This window comes from Eublepharis macularius, chromosome 13, assembly GCF_028583425.1.
Source record: "Eublepharis macularius isolate TG4126 chromosome 13, MPM_Emac_v1.0, whole genome shotgun sequence".
Classification (NCBI taxonomy): domain Eukaryota; kingdom Metazoa; phylum Chordata; class Lepidosauria; order Squamata; family Eublepharidae; genus Eublepharis; species Eublepharis macularius.
Genome location: NC_072802.1, coordinates 43,255,233 through 43,278,519, shown reverse-complemented (window position 1 = coordinate 43,278,519; position 23,287 = coordinate 43,255,233). Strand labels below are relative to the sequence as shown.

The following is a 23,287-nucleotide window of genomic DNA, read 5'->3' as shown; positions in this document are numbered from 1 at the left end:
CTGACTTCTTAAACTGGAGATGGCGGGGATTGAACATGGGACCTTCTGCATGCAAAGCAGACAGTCCAAGACTCAGCCGCAGCCCCTCCTCAGTGAATCACTGGGTCATCTTGAGCTGCTGGCATTCTCTCAAGCTAACCTAGCCCACAGGGGTTTCGTGAGGAGAAAATGGAAAAGGAGAGAATGGCAGAGGAAGAGCTGGACAAAAATGGGATGACTAGAGATGCTAGAAGGATGTCTGGATATCCGGTGTGATTTTTTAATTGTGAAGTAACAGCTGAAGTGTGTTTGTGTGATGGATTTGGATTGAGGCAGAGTTGTATTTTTCGGATTGTAAACAGCCCCTTCTCCTGAGCTGCCCTTTGCCTGCCTGTCTGGTGGAAACAGACCAGTTGCCTGTGTTTCTTCTGGATGTTTTCAACAAGGAGGAAAGTAGCAGCTCAGTGTATGAGGGGCACCTTCACATCAGGGAAAGTGAGGGGAGTAATTCTGGCCACGGGAGAAGGATCCTGGCAAAATCACCGTCACAGGGATACTTCTGTGCAGGCGTGATAGGGGGAAAGGAGGAGGAGCAGAGGGCAGCAGCAGTGAGCGACATGGCATGGATGTGTGTGAATGCCATTTCTTCCCTGGTCCTGCACCACTTGCTGCAACACTGATATTTCCCTTAATTTAGTAAAGAGTCCAGTAGCACCTTTAAGACTAACCAACTTTATTGTAGCATAAGCTTTCAAGAGCCACAGCTCTCTTCGTCAGATGCATCTGACAATGAGAGCTGTGGCCTATTTCCCCCAATTTGATGCTGTTGTTTCCCCCCCCTGGGCCTTTGTAGTTCTCGTGGTCAGTCATTGTCCAAGTTTTCTGAGGCAACAGTCCGGAAGAGCCCCCTCTATTGGATTTTAGGAAGCATTGCAAGGTCACTTTCCCGCAAAGGGCTTTGGGCTGGTGTTATGTCATGTCTGCATGCTTTTAAACGGTCTGTTGACTTGTTTAATGCTTTGTGATCTTCTTGCTGCTTAGCATGTGGTGATGCTCATTTTTAAATGTTTGCTGAGTCTCTGTGTGTGTGTATATGTATCTGTATAGTAAGAATGAATGCATAAATTGTCTTTGGCTCCTTTTTGGAGAGAGAGGTTGGGAAATACTTAATAAAATAGTTAAAGCCCCAGAGGAAACGGGAAAGGATTACCCTGTTGTGGTCTCTGCGGAGATGTGGTGAAAGTAGGAAGCAGAAGTGAAGTTTAGGGAAGAACAGCAACAAAAGGAAGCGATACAAATATTGAAGAACAGAACAAAGGGATTAAATAGTGCAGAAAGAGAGAACAGAATGGCGGAAGTGTGCTCAGCAAGAGACCTCCAAGGGAAGCCCCATTCAGAGTGATGGGGAGGGTGGGAGTCCATTGCACAGTGAGGGTGAAGGAGACCCAGTGGAATCAAAAGGCTAGCTTGAAGCCTGCGGTCCTTGTCGTGGGTGAGACCTTTGAAGTAGTTGCTCAGCCACTCTTCAGTCTTCATCACCGTATCCTCCAAGCTCTGGTTTCTCTTTCAAGGAGAACTGAAGTGCCTCCAGCCAAGCATTTGGGAGTGATCTTGATGCAACAAACAGTGCCCTTGGCATGGGAGGAATTCGGTAAACAGGGTAATAGGTTAATACTTCTGGCTGGCTGTCATTGCTGTGGGAAAATGGAGATGGTACATCTGAAAACCCTCAGTTCTTGAGCTGTGCTTCTCCAGGCCCGGTTAGAACAAATAATATGAAATTGGACTCTTTCCTCCTTTACACCTTCTGTTTTCACTATGCCAAGGAAACTGAAACTAAGGCAGTGTTAGCCAATGGGCAACAGGGGCAGCTGCTGGGAGGGGCCCTGACTGCCCGTGGCACTACCTCTCTAATGGCGGGGGAGGGATAAAAAGAGCAGGGCTCCTGCTGCCGCCACTCACATCTGGCCTGTTGGGGGCTTGGGCTAAAGTGACACCATTTCACACCCACTCCATCTGGAGCAAGGGCTGCTTTTTGCTTGTCCCTAGTGAGGGATGGTAATGATTCTGGGTCCCAGAAGTGGACCCTTGCCTAGGACTCCAGGATGTCTAAGACCCTAACCCTGACTGAAACTCTGTACTGTGCTTGAGAGTATGTATTGCTCCTCGCAGGAGAAATGTCAGCCTGCTTATGGCTGTTGCTCAGCCTGAGAACCGTTTTTTCCTGGTAATGGATAAATTCCCCAGAGTGATAGCCACAAAGAAAACAGGGTGCAAGTTATTCTTTCCAGGACACTCATAATATGTTTTGCTGGGCAATACTCTCTGGGTACCTGTTGACAATTGTGGCTTCTCAGAGAGACACTATCTTCACATGTAATGGAGTATGCAGGTCCCCACCCCCCTTGTGTGAGAAGGACGTGTTTTCAGACTTGGTTTGCAGAACTCTCTGAGGAATTTGCTTGTATGCTTGATGGAGAACTTTCTGGTTGGCTTCTGCAAGCTTAAGTGGAAGCAAATAGCAGAGAAGTATGTGGGGAGCGTGCACAGCTGTCCTTCGAGTGGGGACTGGGTCTGCAGCAACTGTACTTCTCTGGGAATCTCAAGGGGGCTACAGGAACGTACTCTGCAGCTCATAAACTGCATTTTCCCTGCCTAGAATTGAACCAAGTGACCCTCGAGACTTCGTCTAACTGCAGTGTTCCAGACATGCTCTGCTTTAGCACTGCCTGACCCCTCCAACTCCTCCCTCCCAGAGCCTTTTTCCTCTGTATAAAAGCATTATGAGTGGTTTTATTAGCATGCTCTGTTTCTAAAAGCAGTAGCTGACCTCACTGTTTCTCTGTGTTTAATAGAGTCGACCAGGCATTATTAACAGACATCTCTTTTTCTCTCGCCTCCTCCCCCACCCCGCCTCACCTCTGACAGGCCCTGAAACGCCACAGCCGCAGTCTCCATTTGGCAGCAGCTCTGTTTCTATGCATTCCTGGCTCAGAGGGTGACCCCGTTACACAAACTAGAACTCTGTAGGTAAGAACAGCTTCCAAAGTGTGTGTTCACGAAGCGGGCCTGGTTATTTCTCTCAGAATCCTGATGATGAGGGCTTTTACCTTAAAGATATATGTAGGCTTGCCAGCCTCCAGGTGGTGGCTGGAGAGCTCCCGGAATTACAACTGATCTCCAGGCAACAGAGATCAGTTCCCCTGGAGAAAATGGCTGCTATGACGGGTGAACTCTATGGCATTATATCTCACTGAGGCCCCTCTCCTCCAAAACCTCCACCCTCTCCAGGCTCCACCTCCCAAATCTCCAGGAATTTCCCAAACTGGAGATGGCAACCCTAGGTGTATGTGTGAGAAGCGTCTTAGGAGTCGAGTTCTCTCTCTCTGTGGGTGTGTATATGAGAGAGAGATTGATGTAGCCTTCTTGTATTCTTTGTCAGTACACAAACCTCCAGTATATTTTTGGAGTGCTGCCCTTCTGATTCCAATATATTCTCTCGTTTTACATCCAGCTGGAATAATTTTGCCCCCCAAAACAGCCATGTGATCTCCAGGATAATCTGAAACCGTCCTTTTCATCTGTGTCGTTCCACTCATGCTATTTGTGTGCTGAGAGTAAATCTTGGGCTGGCCTAACAGTATTGCTCTGACACAGTCTCAGCAGTAGACTTGTTGTAATTTTCTCAGTTCTAGATTACTGGCAAGAACTACAAACTTCCGAATACACAGTGGGCTACTTTTAAAACACATTAGCATTTTTGCAAAGTGCTTTTCCTACCATAGCTCAATTCTTAAAACTCTAGCTCTGTTCACATGTTACAGTGAACACACATACAGCCCGCCTGTACATGCATACATCTGTTTGTAAGAAAGACATGTTCTCCGTGAATGAATCCAGTAGGGTTCGTATGCCTGGCCTGGCAACCAGTGGAAGCTGGGTGGGGAGGAGACATGGGGTGCAGCTGCTGGTGTAACATCACTTCTGGGAAAACCCTGGAGGTGACATCACACCTCTCTAGGAATCACTGGAAACTTAATGGTAAAACCCAGAGAAACTAGAAAATGATGTTAATCCTCTTTAGAAATCACTGGCTCCTCTGTGGCTTTACCATAGAATCTCTGGCAATTTCTAGAGAGGCATGATGTTACTTCTAGGATTCCCCCCTCCCAAAGTGACATCACACCATAGGCCTGACAGTGGAATCCCCTGCCCCTTCAGAAAGACTGGCAAGTTGGGGCAACCCTACAAACCAGTATCTGGATAAATGCGGGGTTTGTATTGCACATTCAGCTGTACATGCGTTGACTTTAACATAAGAATTGCTCAATGTACTTAATAAAGAAAAATCATGTATATGCAGTACATGGATTGTATGTGTGTTCACTGTAACCTGTGACTAGGGCCTCTGTAATGTAGGTCAGTATTCTTATCTGCTATATTGCTTGCAGTGTGCCTAAGGCCACCCCATGAGTTTATGGCAGAGGTGAAATTCAAACCAGGGATTCTTAGCCATTATGAAAAAGAGTCCAGTAGCACCTTTAAGACTAACCAATTTTATTGTAGCATAAGCTTTCGAGAAGAAGAGAACTTGATTCTCGAAAGCTTATGCTACAATAAAATTGGTTAGTCTTAAAGGTGCTACTGGACTCTTTGATTTTGCTACTACAGACTAACACGGCTAATTCCTCTGGATCTTAGCCATTATGCTACATTATCTCTTTAAAAAATCTTTTTGTTTTCTTCTCTCTACTTTCACACAACTATAACTCTTTAACTTCAGTTCCCTGAGGGGTCAACCATGTTAGCCTTTTGCAGCCAAAATAACAGCAACAAAAGAGTTTTGTGACATCTTAAAGACTAACAGATCAATCATGGCAGAAACTTTTATGGCCATAACCTCATTTCATCCCATTGAATATTACTTTTGTCTAAATTGATTCTACTTGGCAAGAATCGACCTTGGCTTTAACATTTTTACTTTTGCAAGCAGGGGCAACCAAGTTGCCACGACATGTAAGGCTTGTTAAGGACAAGCTGTGTGTCCAAGGAAGTCATATAAAAGCTGACTTAGTTCCTTCAATCTGTTTACCTGCCGTTCCTCTCTCTCCCTTCCCCTGGGTGCCGGTGTTTAGCCTGTGTTTAAACTATGGGTGTTGCTCTCCTTGTGGCAGCTGGGGTTGCCGTTCTCTTGACAGAAATAAAGCCTCAGCCCTTGATCGGTCACCTAGTTCATAAAACTTGAAATGATCTGTCAACAGAGCTAAAACAGATTACCCAGATGACCAGAACCTTGGTCAGAATGGGTTGTAGCTAGCAGGGAGCTAACCTGATCTGCTGATATTTCAACCCTTTGCTTGCTATAACAAACCTATCTGTTGTGAACAGGAAGATAATTTTGGCCATCTCAGAAGCTGGGAGCCTGAGGACTAGCCAAACCTGGAAATCTTCCTTTCCCCTTTGGTTCCCCCCCCTCCACCCCCCCCCCCCCACACACTTTCCCTTGTAACTAGTTTGTGGTCACTTGCCTTCTCTTCCTGTTTGTGTGTGAGAGAGAACTGTCTTTTTGTAGCACTTCTCCATTGTTGCAGGGAATTCTGAGAACATTCAGTATTCACCGGGAAATTGTCTTCTGACCTGGGGAGTGGCTGCCCAGTGCAGCCAAGTTGTACTGATCATCCAGTTGGCTGGAGAAGATGGTAGTGGGGAAGCAGGAGGAGATTTGGCTCCACTTTGCTTTTATAAATTTACAAGCTTGGGGGTGAATGAAAAACTGCAATAGGGAATATGGGGGAAAATAATAATTGGAAGCTTCCTCTACGTATACTCAAATCTCCCCATCCAGCATTCTGTACATACTCAGGATTCTGAGAAGGCTAATTTCCTAATACACAAGTGCGGACCCACAAGAACTTGCGAGGGGCATCTCTTTTTCCCCTCCCCGCCATGTCCTCTTTCCCTTCCCTGCCCCCCATAGCCTCTCCTCCTTTTCCTGCTTCCTTCTCTCCTTCCCACTCACCTTGGTCTGCCCCCCTTCACTTTTCTCCCCCTGGCAGCCTCTCCCCTATGGCCCAGTTGAGTGGTGCCGGCTGAGCTGGGCCCAGTTTCATGTTGGGGAACCTGCAAGGACTGGCCGGGGGTACTTCACTTTCCCCTGTATCCCCTCCCCCACACTATTTCCTCTTTCCCTCCTTCTGTCAGCCTATACATGGTCACCTTTACCTATGTCCTTCTCTTCTTCAAACTCACTAAACAACTTTACATTTTATCTGCCCCCTTTCGTGTTTATTTTTATTATATATTTATTAATTTACTTCATTTATTTACTGCCTTTCTCCACAATGGAGACCCGAAGCAGCTTACATCATTTTCCCTGCCCCCATATTATCCTCACAACAACCCTGAGAGGTAGGTTAGCCAGAAAGTGTGTGACTGGATCCAAGTCACCCAGTGAGCTTCTACAGCAGAGTGGTAGTTCGAACTTGAGTTTCCAAGATCCTGCTCTGAAACTCTTAACCACTACACTACACTGGCTTGAGATAGGAAGGCAACACTGTTGAACAGTATAGCAAACAGCCTGGCCTGGGTGAGTCATGTAAGTTGCATGGTATCAAGTCATTTGTAGATTGCTTCTGGGCCTGGCCCCAATGAGACCTCCTTCAAAGATCAAAACAGCCCTGGAAAGGGCGCTGCCACTTCTCCTGCCTTTACAGACAGAAACCAAGATTGGCATACTGGTTAAACTGTTATGGTTGTCTAGCATCAGCCACTGGGGCCATCTGGTTAAAGCTACAGGTGCTTCTTTTATCATCCTGTGGTTTTTAAACCCCCCATTGTGTTTTTTTAGATTTCAGATTTTTCTGCAACCTGGGCCATTTTTCTGGTGTGTAGGAGGTTCTGTCTTGTCCATTCATGATAATAACAATAGGGAGACGAGCCTTGCTCTGATAAGCTGATCTGCACGCATTTCCTAGTGCGCTATGCAAAATCCAATGTGCTCAATCGCTAGCAAGATGAAACAGCAGACTAGCCAAAGAAAATGTTTGGGAAGCAAAACAGTGGTGTATTTCAGTAAGCTCTTTCCTAACAGGTCTTAAACATAGGTAATGCTTTCATAAAATTAGGAACAGTAGGAACTAGAAGCGTGGCACTTACATTCCTCCTCACTCACAGCTCCAGAGCACAGTCCCCCATAGATTTAGCCACAAGTTGAGAGCAGGGGAGTTTGAGGTGTACAGTAAGCCAAGTTGCCAGCAGTGTTGGATCACTCAAGCACATGGTCAAGCCACACACCGTAGGGGAAGGGAACCAAGCACTCTGGCCACTTCTCATTCTGATCTCAGATGGGGAAAGAAAATTCCTCCCTGACTCTGACATCAGCCAGGCTCTGGGTGCAAAGCAATGTGTGTGATAAAGCCTTGGCAGACAGCGTTACAGAAGCAGTCTGTTTAAGGCTCCCCACATCCGTAGCCCTTTCCCTGGAGGCACTTTCTGTGTCCTTATTTTGTGACTTTCTTTTTCATTACCGACCCCATAGAAACTATTTCTCAAACACACAGAATAACACTCTCCAACAAAATGTTCGCAGCCCCAGGCAGATACGCATTCTAAACATAACAATTGCCTGTAAGTGCACTCGAAAGAAGCAAGTTCTCTTTAGTCACTCTGCAAACACAGGCCAGGGGGTAGGGGGACACTTTCAGGGCTTGTTCAAACAACATAGTCTGGCGCACAGCCACTGCGGTCTCTTGCCACTTGACAAAATGCTCTGATATGACCCATTTTGGGGCCTGCTCCTCCCTTTGCTAGAAATGCCCTTTCCATATTCAGCTGGAAGTGGGTAAGCTGTTATTGTAATGCGGGATGCTAGCTGGTGGTTTGGCACTGATAGTACAGGGTGAGTTAGCACCCCCTCTGGTGTGGAGCACAGTTCTCCATATTACTGCAAATATGAGTACACTTGTGGCTTATGAGTTCATGGCTCTGCCTTCAAAGTTTCTTCCCCAGTTTGGGGAGTTGCTATTGTTTCCCACAAAAGTGAGAACAAAGAGGAGAATCATGGTCCTGTTTTCTATGTGAACCTCTCCCCATGTCCTTGCCACATTGTCAGTTCATCTGTTCTAACTGGAAAGGATCCTCATATCAAGAGAAAGTTTTACAGTACTTCTGAAACTTATTTCATCTTGGGTGATTTTCCAAGGAGGATGCAGATCCATTACTGTGTTGGGGGAAACTAACAGTTTCAAACTTGCATTTGCTATTGTGTCTGGTTAGTGGGAAGACAGAACAATGAAAAAGTTAGAAAGGAAAGCAGAACTGGATGAAATTACTGGGAATGTCTTCTCTGTAGATACTAAAAACCCAGAATCTTAATTAAGAGCTATTCATTTTTTAAAAATGCACACCTCAAAACTAGAGTGAAATAGTGCATCTTGTTTAACAATGTCAATTGTAAGGCATTTTACACGTGTATCTAGAAAGCAGCATTTCAGTATTTCCAGGTAGTTTTGCAAAACTCAGGAACCAGTGAGATTTCCTAGGAGCCAAATAGGAGGAAAAACTTGCTTCCTGACCTTCTAGTCACCAGACCAAATAGTGGGGTGCCTCAGGCTACTGGACGCCTGACGGTTTGCACCACGAAGCATTACCTCTGCTCAGCTTTTATGGAAATCAACAGTGCTTCCATTGCCAAAGGATATTTTATGGATTTTCGTGTGTTGCTTTTTTCTGTTTGTAGCATGTGGCACTGAATCCTGAAGGGCAGTCACAGTTTGTGCCATTCTCAGAAGGAAATAGTTACAGACAGGGCTAAATATTAACAACGCTAACGGCTTATCTAGCATGGGGTGGGGGGGGGTGGATAGTGTGCATCCCTCTTGTGGTTGGAGAAATTTCTGCTTCAAGAGATGCAGCAGTTGAAGTCCATTTTCTGTTCATTGCTTGGCAGACTCTGTTAGTTAATGAGGCTTTTGGTCTCCAGACTCAGGTTTTGGTTTCCGGACTCAGTAATGTCTTCCTCTCTCCTTCCGGCAGGTCCCTCCTTTAGTGTATGAAATGGCCAACGTTACACAGATATCCAAAGATGAACTAGAAGAACTCAGAGAGGCCTTTGCCAAAGTTGGTAAGTGGATTGACGGCTTCCACTGTCATGAATTATACATTGGGTGTCGAGAGCTGGACATTGGCCTGGCTACACGGTAAAAGCATTTGTGCATCCGTTGTGTATTTGTACGTCCCCCCCTCCAACCTTTCGTTGTATTTGCACAAGATTGAATTACAAATTTAGAGTTAAGGGGTGGAATACTGATAGGGCTCTTCACCCCTGCCCCATGTGGTGGCAAAATTCCTCCATCGTTTTTGGTGGCTTTTGTGGTATTATGTTGTCTTCCAGTCAAAAGTGGGTAGTGTTGGGGTAGATGTTGCACAAAATCCTTATAACTTTGGCTGTCAACAACCTGAAAGATCTGATGGCTAAGAATGGGTTAGACAAGCAAATTGAGCCCTGCGGTCCAACATATCCTTCGAAGAAATGACCGGGGTCCGTGATGGAGCACACACTTTGAAGGGGAAGGTCCCAGCCGCAGTCCCTTGCAGAATCTCCAGTTAAACTCTCCAGTATCTGAGGAGAATAAGGGGGTTTCCCAGTGCCTGCTGTTTGAAATACTTAAGTCTGTTGAAAGATCTCAAAGATACTGGAGAGAGTGGCTGGTCAGAATAAAAAATACCGAGTCATAGGGACTAAAGGCAGGCCAGTATAAAGCAGCTTCATATGTACGTAGGTCTCGGGTTCTTTGCGTCAAGATTCCTTCACTAATGAGAAGGCGAATAAAATAATATTTCTTTTCCTGAGTATATGTTTCTGAGCATTTCACATACACTGTCTTAGTGATTTTTACAATAAGCTCATAAGACACCCTTGCCAAAAAACAAAAAAAGGAATGTCCATAAAACAGGCTGGTCCCACTAACATCTAAATATCCCTTTGTTAATCATTTGTGGCATAAAAGAAAATGGGTAGCTAGTTTTCACCATGTTGCCTTGCCCAAAGGCAATTAATTCTTAACTCACTACAGGCAACACAGTGAGAAGCTATTATAGTATTCTAAAAAATTACAGCATGCTTTTAAAGAAATTTTAAAAACAGATTTAAAAAAAAAACAATGAACAGCAGCAGAACAGAACGAAGTGAAGTGAAAGAAGAAAAGCTTGCAGGTAGAATGGGTGCCAGACATAATTTCCTGGAACTTTTCGAGGCATTGGGGCTGTGATAGAAAAGGCCCTGCTTCTTGTGGAGGCCACCTTAGACAGAAACTTAGGCAAGGCCTTATTAGCGGGTGTGTGTGTGTGTGTGTGTGTGTGTGTGTGTGATTCCTGCAAGCCTCTTATAAGATCTGATGGCATTAACCCTAGCTGGGGCTTATAATGGGGAGGGGGCCAAGGAGGACGAGTGGCCTGCCTTGTCCTGCAGCTGAACTAAGATTTAAACAGGAGCCCCCCTAGTTCACAGCTTGCCCTGACATACACCAGTGTCAAAATAAGGCCATCCTTCCAAATCCTATGATTGCTACAGTTTGGGGTGAAGAGGTGTTTCCGTTGACACTCTTGGGATGGGAGGGAGCTCCTAGTCCTTGTGAGTGTTGCAGAAAAGCCGGTGAGTTGTTGTTGTTTGGTGAACACAGGATAATATTAGGCTCCTGCGTGAGCTTCTACGCTCAACCACACTGTGCAGGATGTAGGGTTGCCTGGTCCCTCCCAAAGTAAAACCGGGGGAGAGGTGTGGGGGCCAGGAGGCAACAGGAGCTCATCTGTGCATACACGCTCCTGCATCCCTGGCCTATGTCCCAGCCTGCCTCACCTCCATTTCCCCTCACCAACCAGGTGAGTGGCAGCTGAGAAGTCGGGCGGCTGGTACGCATGTGAAGTTGACAGAGGAAGCACAAGATTGAGAAACGGGGAGAGATGGCTGGAGATGCTCAAGTCAGATTTGATCCATAAAGAAAGGAAGACTTCCTTCGCTGAGAATTTGCCTCTGTACTTCTGGGAGCCAGCCAGATACAGAAGGCTCCCCAGCACAGTGCCAGTCTTGCTCGTTTATCTGAAATTGCCCTCTAGTGTACAAATGCTGTCCTGCAGGCATTCCTTACTTAAAAATTAACAACAACAATAAAGGAAATACCAACCAAGCCACGAAGCTGAACTATATACAGGGAGCAAGTGCAGGAAAACTTACTGGTGGCATTAGTTATTTGTGGCTCACTGGTCACACACCTGCTTTGCATGCAGAAAGTTTCCAGTTCAATCCTCTTTGTCCGCAGTTAAACCATATCAGGTAGCAGGTGTTGGAAAAGACCTTTCTCTGCCTGAGGCCTTGGAGAGCTGTGCTTATTCTGAACAGGTTAGGCCAGCAGCCAAGTTGGCTCCCTGGGCACATGACCCAAGGACTGCTGGGATTTGGTACGCACTGCATTTGGGCTAGAGGAACTGGTGAGTTAGCGAAGTATCCTCCATAAATTGTATTGTCGAAGGCTTTCACGGCCGGAGAACGATGGTTGTTGGGGGTTTTCTGGGCTGTATTGCCGTGGTCTTGGCAAGACCACGGCAATACAGCCTGGAAAACCCCCAACAACCATCCTCCATAAAGTTTGTTGCGGGGGTGGGGGGGAGATGCACTAGGACAAAGTCCAAGACTTGCTGGATTATTACCAAGGAATATTTTGTCCAGCTTGCAACTTGCTTTTCAGCCTGTCTCTTCCTTTTATGTTCCAGACCTCAATAGCAATGGGTTTATCTGTGACTATGAACTACACGAGCTCTTCAAAGAAGCCAACCTGCCTCTTCCTGGCTACAAAGTCAGGGAAATAATTCAGAAGCTCATGATTGATGGTGACAAGAATAAAGATGGAAGGATCAGCTTTGAAGAATTTGTTTATGTAAGTTCCCTGCTGCTAGTCCTCATTGGCCGTGGCTCTCTGCGTTGCAAGAAGGCCTGCTCTCCTGCCTTTGAACCATAGAAAAATAACATTACACAGCAGAGCAGAAATTATTTCATAAAAGCCCATAACTTGAATTAACCCATCCATTCCTTAAGCAGTACCATTCCCACCTTCCACCTATCCCCAGCAGTGACCCATACAGTAACACTGAGAATTGTTATGTTGCCAAGAGTCAAAGCAGGTCAAATGTGTTTTCCTGGGCATAAGCTATAATTTAATAGGTAGGAAACATATTAGCTTGCTTGAACGAACTAGCTCTTTGTCTTCCTGACCTTGATGTTCTGGGTCCTCCTTTGTTACGATTTGGATTTTGGAAAGATTTAATACAAAGGCCTGTTCATAAATTGTCTTTCAAAACTGGTTCCCTCAGGGCCAAACTACATATGACACTGAGCTGCGTAGAGTTTCTCCCTGAGTTTTATGGGATGGATTTCTTGTCTCCCCTCCAAAAATGCAGCAGTGTAAGCTGTGAGCTGCTTTCAAAGAGCTGTGCAAGGAGAAGAGTTCTCTTACTAGAAATTGAGGGTACCTAATGAAGTTGAACGGGTGTGACAGGTAGAGCACAGAAACGTACCCCAACATTACTGGAGCCAATCATATTAAAAATCTACATCAGTCCATAGGAGCTGTGTACTGGGAGAGATTAAGATATGATAGGAGAGATTTAGGGAGTTAGGACTTGAGGATTAGATGGTGGGAGTTAGAAATGAGAGGGAAGGGTTAGTTTAACAAGAGAGTGAATTAAGGATATATGGAGTAATCACCTCTGGTGAAGTTCCCCTGACTTGGGTAACTTATGTGTTGCAATATGCCAGCTGGGTTTGCCAGGCCTAGTATTTAACGTAGTTGCAGTAGAGTGCAACTATTTATATGTTATATATTTTTACATGTTATATGTATTTATATGCTATAATCCTGCCTGAGAGAGTGTTTTTCTTCAGGCATGTATCATTTGAAACCTAATTCCCCTCAACTTCTGGTTAAGTGTTAATATTTACCTCAGTTGTGTGTATCCTGAATAAACTTTGTTCTTATTCACTGTGAAAGTAAACCATCATGTTTCTGTCAGTTTACCTCATTATCTCTCATGCTTGGGTAGGCTTATACCCAGGCCTAGATTCTAGTTCCCTGAATCCTTTTTAAAACCTCACTGAGAACCCTGCTGCAGTGGGAAATTTATGTGATGGAAAAATCCTGTGGGGTGGTGTCTGGCTTCTTCCAATGATGGGTCTTTCAGTGGCTGCTTGCTGTGGTGATTAAAAGGAGCTTCCATATTCTGAGGCAGGAATCTCTGAATACTAGTGCTAGGCAGCAACATCAAGACTTTAGTCTCTATGCCTTATTTGATGGCCCTTCAGGGAAACACACACACACACACCACACACACACACACACACACACACACAACATGGTGCTGTTACCTAGAATTCTCACAGAGTGTATCTAGTGAATTTGTCCTGGGCCTGGGTAATACCACTGAAAATGCTGTCTGTTTTGTACTATAATTAGATCTTTCAAGAGGTGAAGAGCAGTGACATTGCTAAAACGTTCAGAAAAGCCATCAACCGGAAAGAAGGCATTTGTGCTATCGGTGGTACATCTGAGCTGTCTAGTGAAGGCACTCAGCACTCTTACTCAGGTATTTCTTTGATATGAAAATAGCGTTTGGGTTAAACCAAAATAAACCTGTGAATTGGAAGCTACCAAAAGAGACAAGAAAGGCATGTAGAGTGATGTATGGGATAGAGAGAACTTTTTCTCCCTCTCTCATAGAACTAGAACTTGGAAGGTACTCATTGAAATTGATAGACAGTGGGATTCAGATGAAAGTACTTATTCACATAAAGCCTAATTAACTTGTGGAACTCCATGTTGCAGGATAATTGGAACCTCCACCTTCTGAAGCACTATACTTCTGAATACTAGTTGCTGCAATGTATCATATTAGGAGTTGTAATTTCTTGGCCCATAAATTTTATATTGCCAGGTCAAGAAGAATATAAAATTCAAGATGGAGTGCTCTTTCATCTTTGGTTGAGCATTCCATCTTGAATTGTATATCTTGACCTGGCTATATAAGTTTTATGAGCAAAGAAATTACAACTCCTGTTATAATACATTGCCCTGACTTTATCACATGCTGTTCCGGGGCAGAATTCTAAGGAATGAATTCACTCCATGTTATTTTCAGTTTCATCTCAGCATTCGTTGTGTGTTAGGTCATCTATTTTTAATTTATGTATTTTATTGATGGGGTGTTGTCTGTGATATTTTCATACCACTTTGGGCTGAAACGCGTCTGGTTTTATTGGTTCTGTACATATGGCAATGAGTTGTCCTATTATACCTCTATATTAGTGATTTTATTTTATTTATATACAAGGTTTTAATATTTATATGTAAAACCATATGATGTTTTTAATCTAATTTGAGTTTCTAATTAAAGCTTATACCAGTGTTTTTAATTCATACTTTTAGTCATTTTCAACCATTCTATTTTTTTCTGTTGTTCCAACCTCCTTGGTTACCCATAGCTGAGAAGATACCTTGCTGTATCGTTACTTCAAAAGAACATTACCCTCATCTGTATGCAAGTTCCATGCTTGTCTGGCACCAGCTCTGCCCGTTGAGATCAGGAAGCTATGGCTGAGCTGATGCATGCATCAAGGCCTTTAAAACACACACACACACACACCAAAGTCCAGACTCCCCATTCAGACTAGCACTTCCTTAGAAACCATATTCTGCAGTTTGTATGGGGCAGTTTTTGGCATGCAGGTTCCTGACCCTTTGGTTGCTGCAGTCACACAGCTGTTAAAACTGCACCACTTCCAGGATAGCTGGTATTTTTGGTGGCACATTGCTGAAGAATCTTCTACCCCTGATTCCTCCATAGTTTCTTTTCTCAAGCAATTTGGGCAGGGGTGGTAGACTTGGTGCAAGATTTTTTGTAGCATTGAGCTCTGTGTTACTTTGCTGTGGCAACTGAGTGGCAAATATACAAGGAGTGACCTTACAGTCTTTCCTCCTTTTTTTTAGAGGAAGAAAAATACGCCTTTGTGAACTGGATAAACAAAGCCTTAGAAAATGACCCAGATTGCAGGCATGTCATTCCAATGAACCCAAACACAGATGATCTCTTCAAAGCTGTTGGGGATGGAATTGTTCTGTGGTAAGTTGAGAGCTTTGGTTGTTTCAGGTTATGGACGCAACTGGGACTGTGCAGGGAAGAGAAAATTGCAGTTGCTGCACACCCACTGCAGTCTTACGCAGAATTACACCCTTCTAATCTAGGATTGTGCTGCAAAAAGCTCAAAAGCGAGTTCATGCAAAGACCACGAGTGATATTTCCATATTAATTTTCTGAGGTCACTCCAGCTATATGTGATCTCGGTGTACCAAATGCGTTGGAGAAAACTCATCACATCACAGGTGGCAGGTGACCTATAGGGTTTTCAAGACACGAGACATTCAGAGGAGGCTTGGCTTTTCCTGCATCTGTGTAATGATGACCCTGAAATTCTTGGCCGTCTCCCTTCCAAGTGCTAATCAGGCTGACCCTACTTAGCTTCTGAAATCTGAAGAAACTTGGCTAGCCTAGGCTGTCCAGGTCAGGGCAGTCCACCAAATGCATTTTCAGTGACTACCTTTCATGTGATTAAATTTTGGTTTTACTCTTAGTTCCAATTATTTTTCTTTATCCAGTACATTTTAATGACTTGCTTTAAAGAGTGCAAGCCTGAACAGACACTCTGATTACATTTTATCCTGCCTTGCTTCCATGGAACTGAAGGTAGCGTCCATGTGTGTTGGGAGGTGGGTTTCTAGGCTGTCTTTTCTGCCATTGACCCGATCCAGACCAGCAAGACGATGGCCCTGTGCGCTGACAAATCGCAGAAAGATAATCATTTTATTTTCCTTTGTTTTTGAACCTGATTGAGAAAATTTTCACTTCATTTTTAAAACATCGCCATAAGTGATCCCTGAACATAGTAAATAATTGTTAGGTCAAACTAAAAAGCTGAGACATTAACAAGATAGGGAGCAGAACAGCAAGAGAAAGAAAGAGAAATCTCAAATTTTAAAAACAACTTCTCTTACTGGTTGCAAAGTAGTCCAGCCAAACATCTGTATATTAAATGAAAGCTCAAAATGAAAGAATAAGTCCCCTCCCCAAGGTTTGTTCCTCCCCCTCTAAAGATCCAGACATTCAGGGGCCCAATTTAGATTGGGGGAATGGAGGCTTAAGCCTCTCCAACTTGACATGGCCTGGGGATCTGCTTTTTTGTGCTTTTGGGGTAAATTTACAGATACTGATATTAGAACTTGTCTATTTACTCAGCAGTGCAAATAGCTCTTCAGGGACGTTTCAGGTGGGGAAAATGGTGCAGGGAGAAGGATTAAACCCCCTTCCTCATCGTTTGTATTCTTAATCCGAGCAAAGCCACACACATCTAGTTATAGAGGAAAAAAATTAACTGGCAGAGCCAGCATTGTGTCTGTTTGAGCCTTGCATGGAGATTTGAAATCAGGTCATCTTAGTCTGTCTGCATCTACCAGCTAGAAGGACTGGAATCAATACATTCATAGAATTATATTGTGTATTCTGTGTGCATCACCTTACCTCTCTTCTAAAGTTTGCACACTGTACATGATTAAACAGGTACATTGCTTACTTACAGTGTATGTTTTAGAATTTATGATTGAAGAATATATATTCTTCCCATAGTCTCTCTTAACGAAAACAGAAGTGCCTGTTAAGGTACTGTGATTAATTCATAGACTTTTGCTGTGAACATTTCTTATTAAAAAAAATATCTAGTTTAGCAGTTAGTTACACAGAATCACAAGTGTCACTTGAAACTGGATTCTGTATGTTTTAGTTGAAAATACATTTCGCTTTCCTTTTGCAGAAATACTGAACAAATTTACTTTAACTTGAATATTCTTCTCTCTCTCCCCCAGTAAAATGATCAACCTTTCTGTTCCTGACACAATTGATGAAAGAGCAATCAACAAGAAGAAGCTGACACCATTCATAATTCAGGTGGGGGATCTTGTTCCAACTCGCTCTTCCAGCAGACTGAAATAACACTGGATTTGTTCATTGATCCTCGGGAATTGCCTTGAGAGGGGAGTTTTGTTTTCCTTTAATTATTAAAGGGTCCTTTGTACAGTGCCTTTGTTTCCTCCTGAAAGGGAGCCTCGTCGCCAAGGGACAGTGTTCTGTAAATATTAATCGCTGTAAGAAGACAGGGTCTCTGCACGTGACCATGATTGTACATGGAGCTTATTAGGTTGAGAAAGCATTCTAGCGAGGCCATCTTACTGACTTTCCCAAAACTATTAGAGTTCTCTCTTTCCACTTGGACATTCAAAGCTCCAAGCTGGATCACATTCCTAAAACAAACACAGACTTTTAAGTGCAAGGTTGTTTACAGTTCACCAGCTGTGCATGTTCAAGCTTTGCAGCAAAGTTGCCAGGAAATTTTAAATGCCACAGTCTAGTGAAGCTTTTATTCCACCTAGTTCAAAGGTAACACTTTTGGAAGAAAAAATAACTGGGAATCTTGGAGGCATCAGCACGGCCATGGCAGATCTGACTAACTGAAAATGTTTTTTGCGTGGAAGAGAGCCTCACACAAGACCTCTCTAACCTAGCCTTTCTGTCTGCAGGAGAATTTGAACTTGGCTCTAAACTCCGCCTCTGCCATTGGGTGCCACGTGGTCAACATTGGAGCAGAGGATTTGCGGGAAGGGAAGCCGCACCTGGTCCTGGGACTCCTGTGGCAGATTATCAAGATTGGCTTGTTTGCAGACATAGAGCTCAGCCGAAATGAAGGTAAACAAGACCTGAACTTTTCACACCTGGATAGGAGACTAACCGCAGCCTGGCCAGTCACTTGTATCAACTGCAGGGTTTGCTGTGTTGTGCACATGCTAGTTTCTTCCTCTTTGTGTTTTGGAGAGGGGCTGGTCTCTCTTCTGGGAAGGCACCATGGCTGGGAGGGGTGGGGAAGGAGAGAAAAGGGGGCTTTCCTTCTAGTCACAGAATCTGAATGAATGCTTGTTTCTAACCTCTGCATGGAACTTGAATTACCCCCATGCTGTGCACAGAATGTGATGTACCTGCTATGACTAGACTGGCATCTCAAGAGTCGTAATATTTTACTTTGCCATTTTAAGATGGCTGATACCACGGTAGTACACCAGGGCTGGGAGGAAATGGGCTACTTCCAAGCCCCAGTGTAATACTGCTTGGTTTTGATTGCTCCTCTCTCAAATTTAAAAGAGCTTGCCCCGTCAGTTGTCACTGGGAGGACTAAAATGCTTATTTGACACCTCCGGTGATCTTGCCTGTGTGGTTCTTTTTTCAGCTTTGGCTGCTTTGCTTCGAGATGGGGAAACCTTAGAAGACCTGATGAAATTGTCCCCTGAGGAGCTGCTCCTGAGATGGGCAAACTTCCACTTGGAAAATGCTGGGTGGCACAAGATCAATAACTTCAGCTCAGAGATTAAGGTATCGGCAGGCCTGGCATAAGGGGCAGCCTGGTTTCACCTGAATTATCTATTCTTGTGGAGCTTCAGTAAACTGAAAAGATTGGGGAAGAGAATCCAAAGCTGGGTCAAGGTGGCACAGCTGTTAACATGTTTCTAGCTAGCTAGCACAGGGTGAACAGCATGCATTGAAGGAATATCATTAGAAAGTCTGACTGAGATCTGGGTTCAAATTCCCACTCTGCCTGAAGCATGCTGGGTGACCTTGGGCTAGTTTCTTAGCCTAGCCTACTCCAAAGGTATGTTGTGAGAATAAAATGAAGAAGGAAGAGCCATGTATGCTACTGTGAACTCCTTGGAGGAAGAGCTGGATAAAAAAGTACTAGAAGTGTGTTTTAGACACACATTTCACTTGGTGCTCGCTCTCTCTCTCTCTCTCTCTCTCTCTCTCTCTCTCTCTCTCTCTCTCTCTCTCTCTCTCTCTCTCTCTCTCTCTCTCTCTCTCTCACTCACTCACTCACTCACTCACTCACTCACTCACTCACTCACTCACTCACTCACTCACTCTCTGCTGTTGCCTCTCTGTCGTGCCTGCACACCGTCTTTAGCCCTTTGGACGTCTGAAAAGAAGAGTTTGACTAGCCCATCTCTTGATTCAAACAGATCAGATTCTCACACGCTGAGGCCACCATTTACATACACAGGCTGTGGTGCCTGAAATGCAAGAAAATAGAGGTAGTGCTCCCATTTGATTCCACCAGTTTCAGAAATACACCCCCCCTTTTTTTTTTGTGCCGGTGTGGTGCAAATTGATGGGGAGCCTCTTCTCCCAAGCTGCTTGTTATGGGGTTTTGTCTTCATGCCGCTGTAATCCATGCAGCCATTAGACCGCAACAAGCAAGCTTGGTTTGGGTTCCTTTAGGTTCTGCATCCTGTGATGGTACATATGGCCTCCACTGCTGTGAATTGTTGTCAGTATTCTTTCCCCATCCCATGATAACTCCATTAAACTTCTGTTAATAGTCCACATTTGGGAACTGAATGTACTTCGTGCTAAAAACATTAATATTTTGCATCAGAATATTTTGTAACTTATGCATACTGAACCCATTTTATTTTGATGAATCATTGAGGGGAAAGGAGCTCGCTCAGGGCACCGAGACTGCCACCCAAGCAGTTGAAATCTTATCCAGCCACACTGCTGATTTCCAGAGTGTCCAAATCCCTGCCATGTTCAAATCCCTGCCATCACAAGGCTAGAAATACGCTTTTTGAAAAATAAAAGCTTTTTTTCTCAGGATGCTAAATGCTGTCCCCAGTTCCATCACCTGTATTTCTTGAAAAGCCATAGCATATACAGCGGTGGCCGTAGAAGGTATGTAAAATGTTTAGGTATGCAGTAGTCTTGTTAACATAATCCACGGAGGTGTTACCTAGACTAGTTTACTCATTGCTAGCCAGGTATCTGGGTGTCTGGTTTGGTCCAGTTTCCCTAGCAAGCACAGAGGATGGAAGTGGACAGCCTCTATGAAAGTTGTATATAAAATTGTACGGACTCAGTGACATTCGGCTGTTTCTTCTCCATTGTTGCAAGGGATCCACTAACCTCTTTCATTCTCTTTTCTCTTGTGCTTCCTGGATTTTTGACGTGCTTCCTTTCTTTCGCCCTGCTTTCCCCTCTGCTTTTGTATTTCACTTTTGCAAGCTTACTGACTTCAATAACTCTGTTAAGGTACAGCTGTGATTTCTACTTGTATAGCATTAAGATTAGTAATTTGGCTAATGTGCATTGTACATGTTGGTTGTTGCAACATGCAAGCTGCTGGTTGACTCCTCTTCTTATTTTAAATTGGCTCCAGGACTCCAGGGCATATTTCCATCTCCTCAACCAAATTGCACCCAAAGGGCAGAAAGAAGGAGAGCCCCAGATTGATATTAACATGTCTGGCTTCAATGTAAGTATTGGCACATTGTTGGTCTCCTGTGAATCTACCAAGCTTTGGGGCTCTTTTGGCTTTGAGTGAAAATGTAATATTTAGTACAGTCTGTGGCATTATTGAAAATAAATTTCCAACTTCTTGCAAAAGACTCTTTTACATGCTATTAACAGACTTTGTATCCTTAGGATGAGCACAGCATGCACGTTGCTCCTGATTAGTCATTGAGGCAGGCTAGAGAGTATAGAAAGTCTTGACTGTCCAAAGGTCTAAATAGTCCAGCATCCTTTCCCCACATCTGTGGCCATCCAGATGTCCAGAAGGCCTACAAACAAGGCATGGAGGCCATAGCCTTACCCCTCCCCCTTTGTTGCCTCCTCAGCAACTAGTATTCAAGAATCAGAGAAGTTAGCCGCATTAGTATGTAGTCGCAAAAGAGTCCAGTAGCACCTTTAAGACTAATCAACTTTATTGTAGCATAAGCTTTCGAGACCTACAGGTCTCTTTGTCAGATGCATGGGACAAAGAGCGCTGTGGTTCTCAAAAGCTTATGCTACAATAAAATTGGTTAGTCTTAAAGGTGCTACTGGATTCTTTACTAGTATTCAGGAAGTCTTTAGCCATCATGACCAGTAGCCTACTAGCCATCACTAAATCCTGTGACATTTTCTGTTGTGTGAAGAAATGCTTACTTTTGTCCATCTTAAATCTACTGCTCATACACTTCATTGGGTGCACCCAAGAACCTAGGAGAAAACAGAGAGAAAATTCTTTCTCTGGTTTCTCCACACCATGCATCACTTTATGCTTTTATAAAAGCACCACTGTGCTTGTCTGGAATGTTTCATCTTGGAAACAAATAAGGGCACTCTTTGCAGATGGATTTATGCCATCTTGTCTTCCGGGAAAATGCCACCATGTAATTCTTTTATGTTTGCTCTTTCTTATTAAATTCACCCCCATGGGGTATGAGAGAGATATAACAATGGGAAATCCACACATGATTGCATCTTTGCTTTATGGGATTTTATTGTAGATGGATTTTAAATCCTTTGTATAAGCAACCTTGAAGGCCTGTTGATGATGGAAAGCCGGTATAAAACACTTGGATTTTTTAAAAAAACCTCCCCAGATAAGAGCACACTTATAACTTGGAGTACCCACAACTGATTGCAGAGAAACACCACTTCGTTGTGAGTTTTCATTATAAAAGTGGCATATACAACCTGGAGCCCCAGAATCTAGCTCTGTGCTGTCTTCTTTGGAGAGAAGCTACTCTGTTGACAACCATTCACACATAGAAAAGAAGATCAGCTGTGAACAGATTGGCTTAGGCTCAAAGGCGGCAAATAAGCAAATAGTATGAGGGCTGGCAAGATGACTGACGTGCCACTCCTTCCTCCTTAGGAGAAAGATGACTTGAAGAGGGCTGAGTGCATGCTGCAGCAGGCAGACAGGCTGGGCTGCCGGCAATTTGTTACTCCAGCGGATGTTGTCAGTGGCAACCCTAAGCTGAACCTGGCATTCGTTGCAAACTTGTTTAACAAGTACCCAGCACTCACCAAGCCTGAGAACCAGGACATTGATTGGACCCTGCTGGAAGGTGAGCATGTTTGTGTTCCTCCCAGACTCCCTCTGTCTTTGAAAGGCCTATACGTGCATGTGTAGAACTGGTTCCATATCATGTTCATTCCTTAGGTGAGACCAGAGAAGAGAGAACATTCCGCAACTGGATGAATTCCCTTGGAGTAAACCCACACGTCAACCACCTCTACGGGTAGGTCTTGTTGAATTGCAAGAACTGTCAGGTTCCAATGACGTCTGAAAACAGAGCTTAAAAACAACAAACAAGCACAGTGCTCATAAGCAGGCCTTGCTAACTTCTCCTCTCCATTTTAGAGACCTGCAAGATGCACTGGTGATCTTACAGCTCTACGAAAAGATCAAAGTTCCTGTAGACTGGAATAAAGTCAACAAGCCCCCGTACCCAAAACTTGGAGCAAACATGAAAAAGGTAACACTGTGGTTGGTTGCTGAAATGCAGTGGGGTTTTCATTTCAAATTTCTGCCTTCCAGGAAGGCATTGCTCATTGCCTTGTCTGCTGAGGAGACCCCATGCATCGCAAAAGGTTCTGGGGCAAGTTTCAGGGCAGCCACTGGACAGACTTCTTGGCTTTCACTGCTGCCTGGCATCAACTGCCCGCATTCTAGGACACACCCACCAATCCCAGATTGCAAAGGGAGATCAGTTGTGTTGTGCAAGCTGCATTTCAGTGGAGTTTGTTCACCATCTTCTCATTGAAAACTCTGGATGCCTTGACATTGAGAAACTTGTTCTCAGTGGAGCTTGTTCACCATTTTCTCATTGAGAAGCTTCTGAGGAATCTCAGGGTTAAAGCTAGGGGTGTGCAAAAGAGAATATTCATTTCGTTTGTTTTGGTTGTTGCTGATTTGTTACTTCATTTGGTCCACTCAGACCTGACGAGGAGTTTCCAGGGTGGAGAGATCACAACACCACGAGGCGTTTGCAGGCCCTGTGAAGCAATGGGGAGATTTCTTCCTGGGTGCTCACAAACACAAGACGTTTCTCATGGGAGGGGGAGAACGCCATCTTACAGGCCAGAGAACAGCCGAGGTGGAAGTCTAACCCTCCCAGTGGTCAAGAGGAACTCAAGGAGACGGATGTTGTCACATTTAGTGCCAGTCAAGATCCCTTATGGCCCATGTGAATGAGTTGTGTACCCCTGCACAACAAAAGGGCCCAATTTTGACAGGGATGGCTTTTACCAGGGCAGGGCAGTCCTCTCCATTCCCTGTGAGTTTCATGCGGTGGTTTGGAGTGATTTGGGAGGACCTTGCTTTGTTTAAGGGTCCTTCAGA

At 44.3% G+C, this 23,287-nt stretch overlaps 1 protein-coding gene across 5 annotated transcripts in view; it reads left to right on the top strand.

The window, feature by feature from the left end:
* PLS3 (plastin 3) overlaps positions 1-23,287 on the top strand; it is a 58,092-nt gene that overhangs the window by 29,447 nt on the left and 5,358 nt on the right. For 2 of the 5 annotated variants that reach the window (XM_054996155.1, XM_054996154.1), the window contains exons 2-13: positions 2,908-3,009; positions 9,013-9,100; positions 11,746-11,909; positions 13,482-13,611; positions 15,012-15,144; positions 16,938-17,019; positions 17,649-17,814; positions 18,350-18,492; positions 20,330-20,425; positions 21,815-22,010; positions 22,106-22,184; positions 22,307-22,421. In XM_054996155.1, coding sequence (XP_054852130.1) covers positions 9,034-9,100; positions 11,746-11,909; positions 13,482-13,611; positions 15,012-15,144; positions 16,938-17,019; positions 17,649-17,814; positions 18,350-18,492; positions 20,330-20,425; positions 21,815-22,010; positions 22,106-22,184; positions 22,307-22,421 — 1,371 coding nt within the window. In that variant the 5' untranslated portion in view covers positions 2,908-3,009; positions 9,013-9,033. Of the gene's footprint in view, positions 1-2,907; positions 3,010-8,874; positions 9,101-11,745; positions 11,910-13,481; positions 13,612-15,011; positions 15,145-16,937; positions 17,020-17,648; positions 17,815-18,349; positions 18,493-20,329; positions 20,426-21,814; positions 22,011-22,105; positions 22,185-22,306; positions 22,422-23,287 lie in introns of those variants that run through there. The other 3 variants (XM_054996158.1, XM_054996157.1, XM_054996156.1) reach the window with 2 other exon arrangements.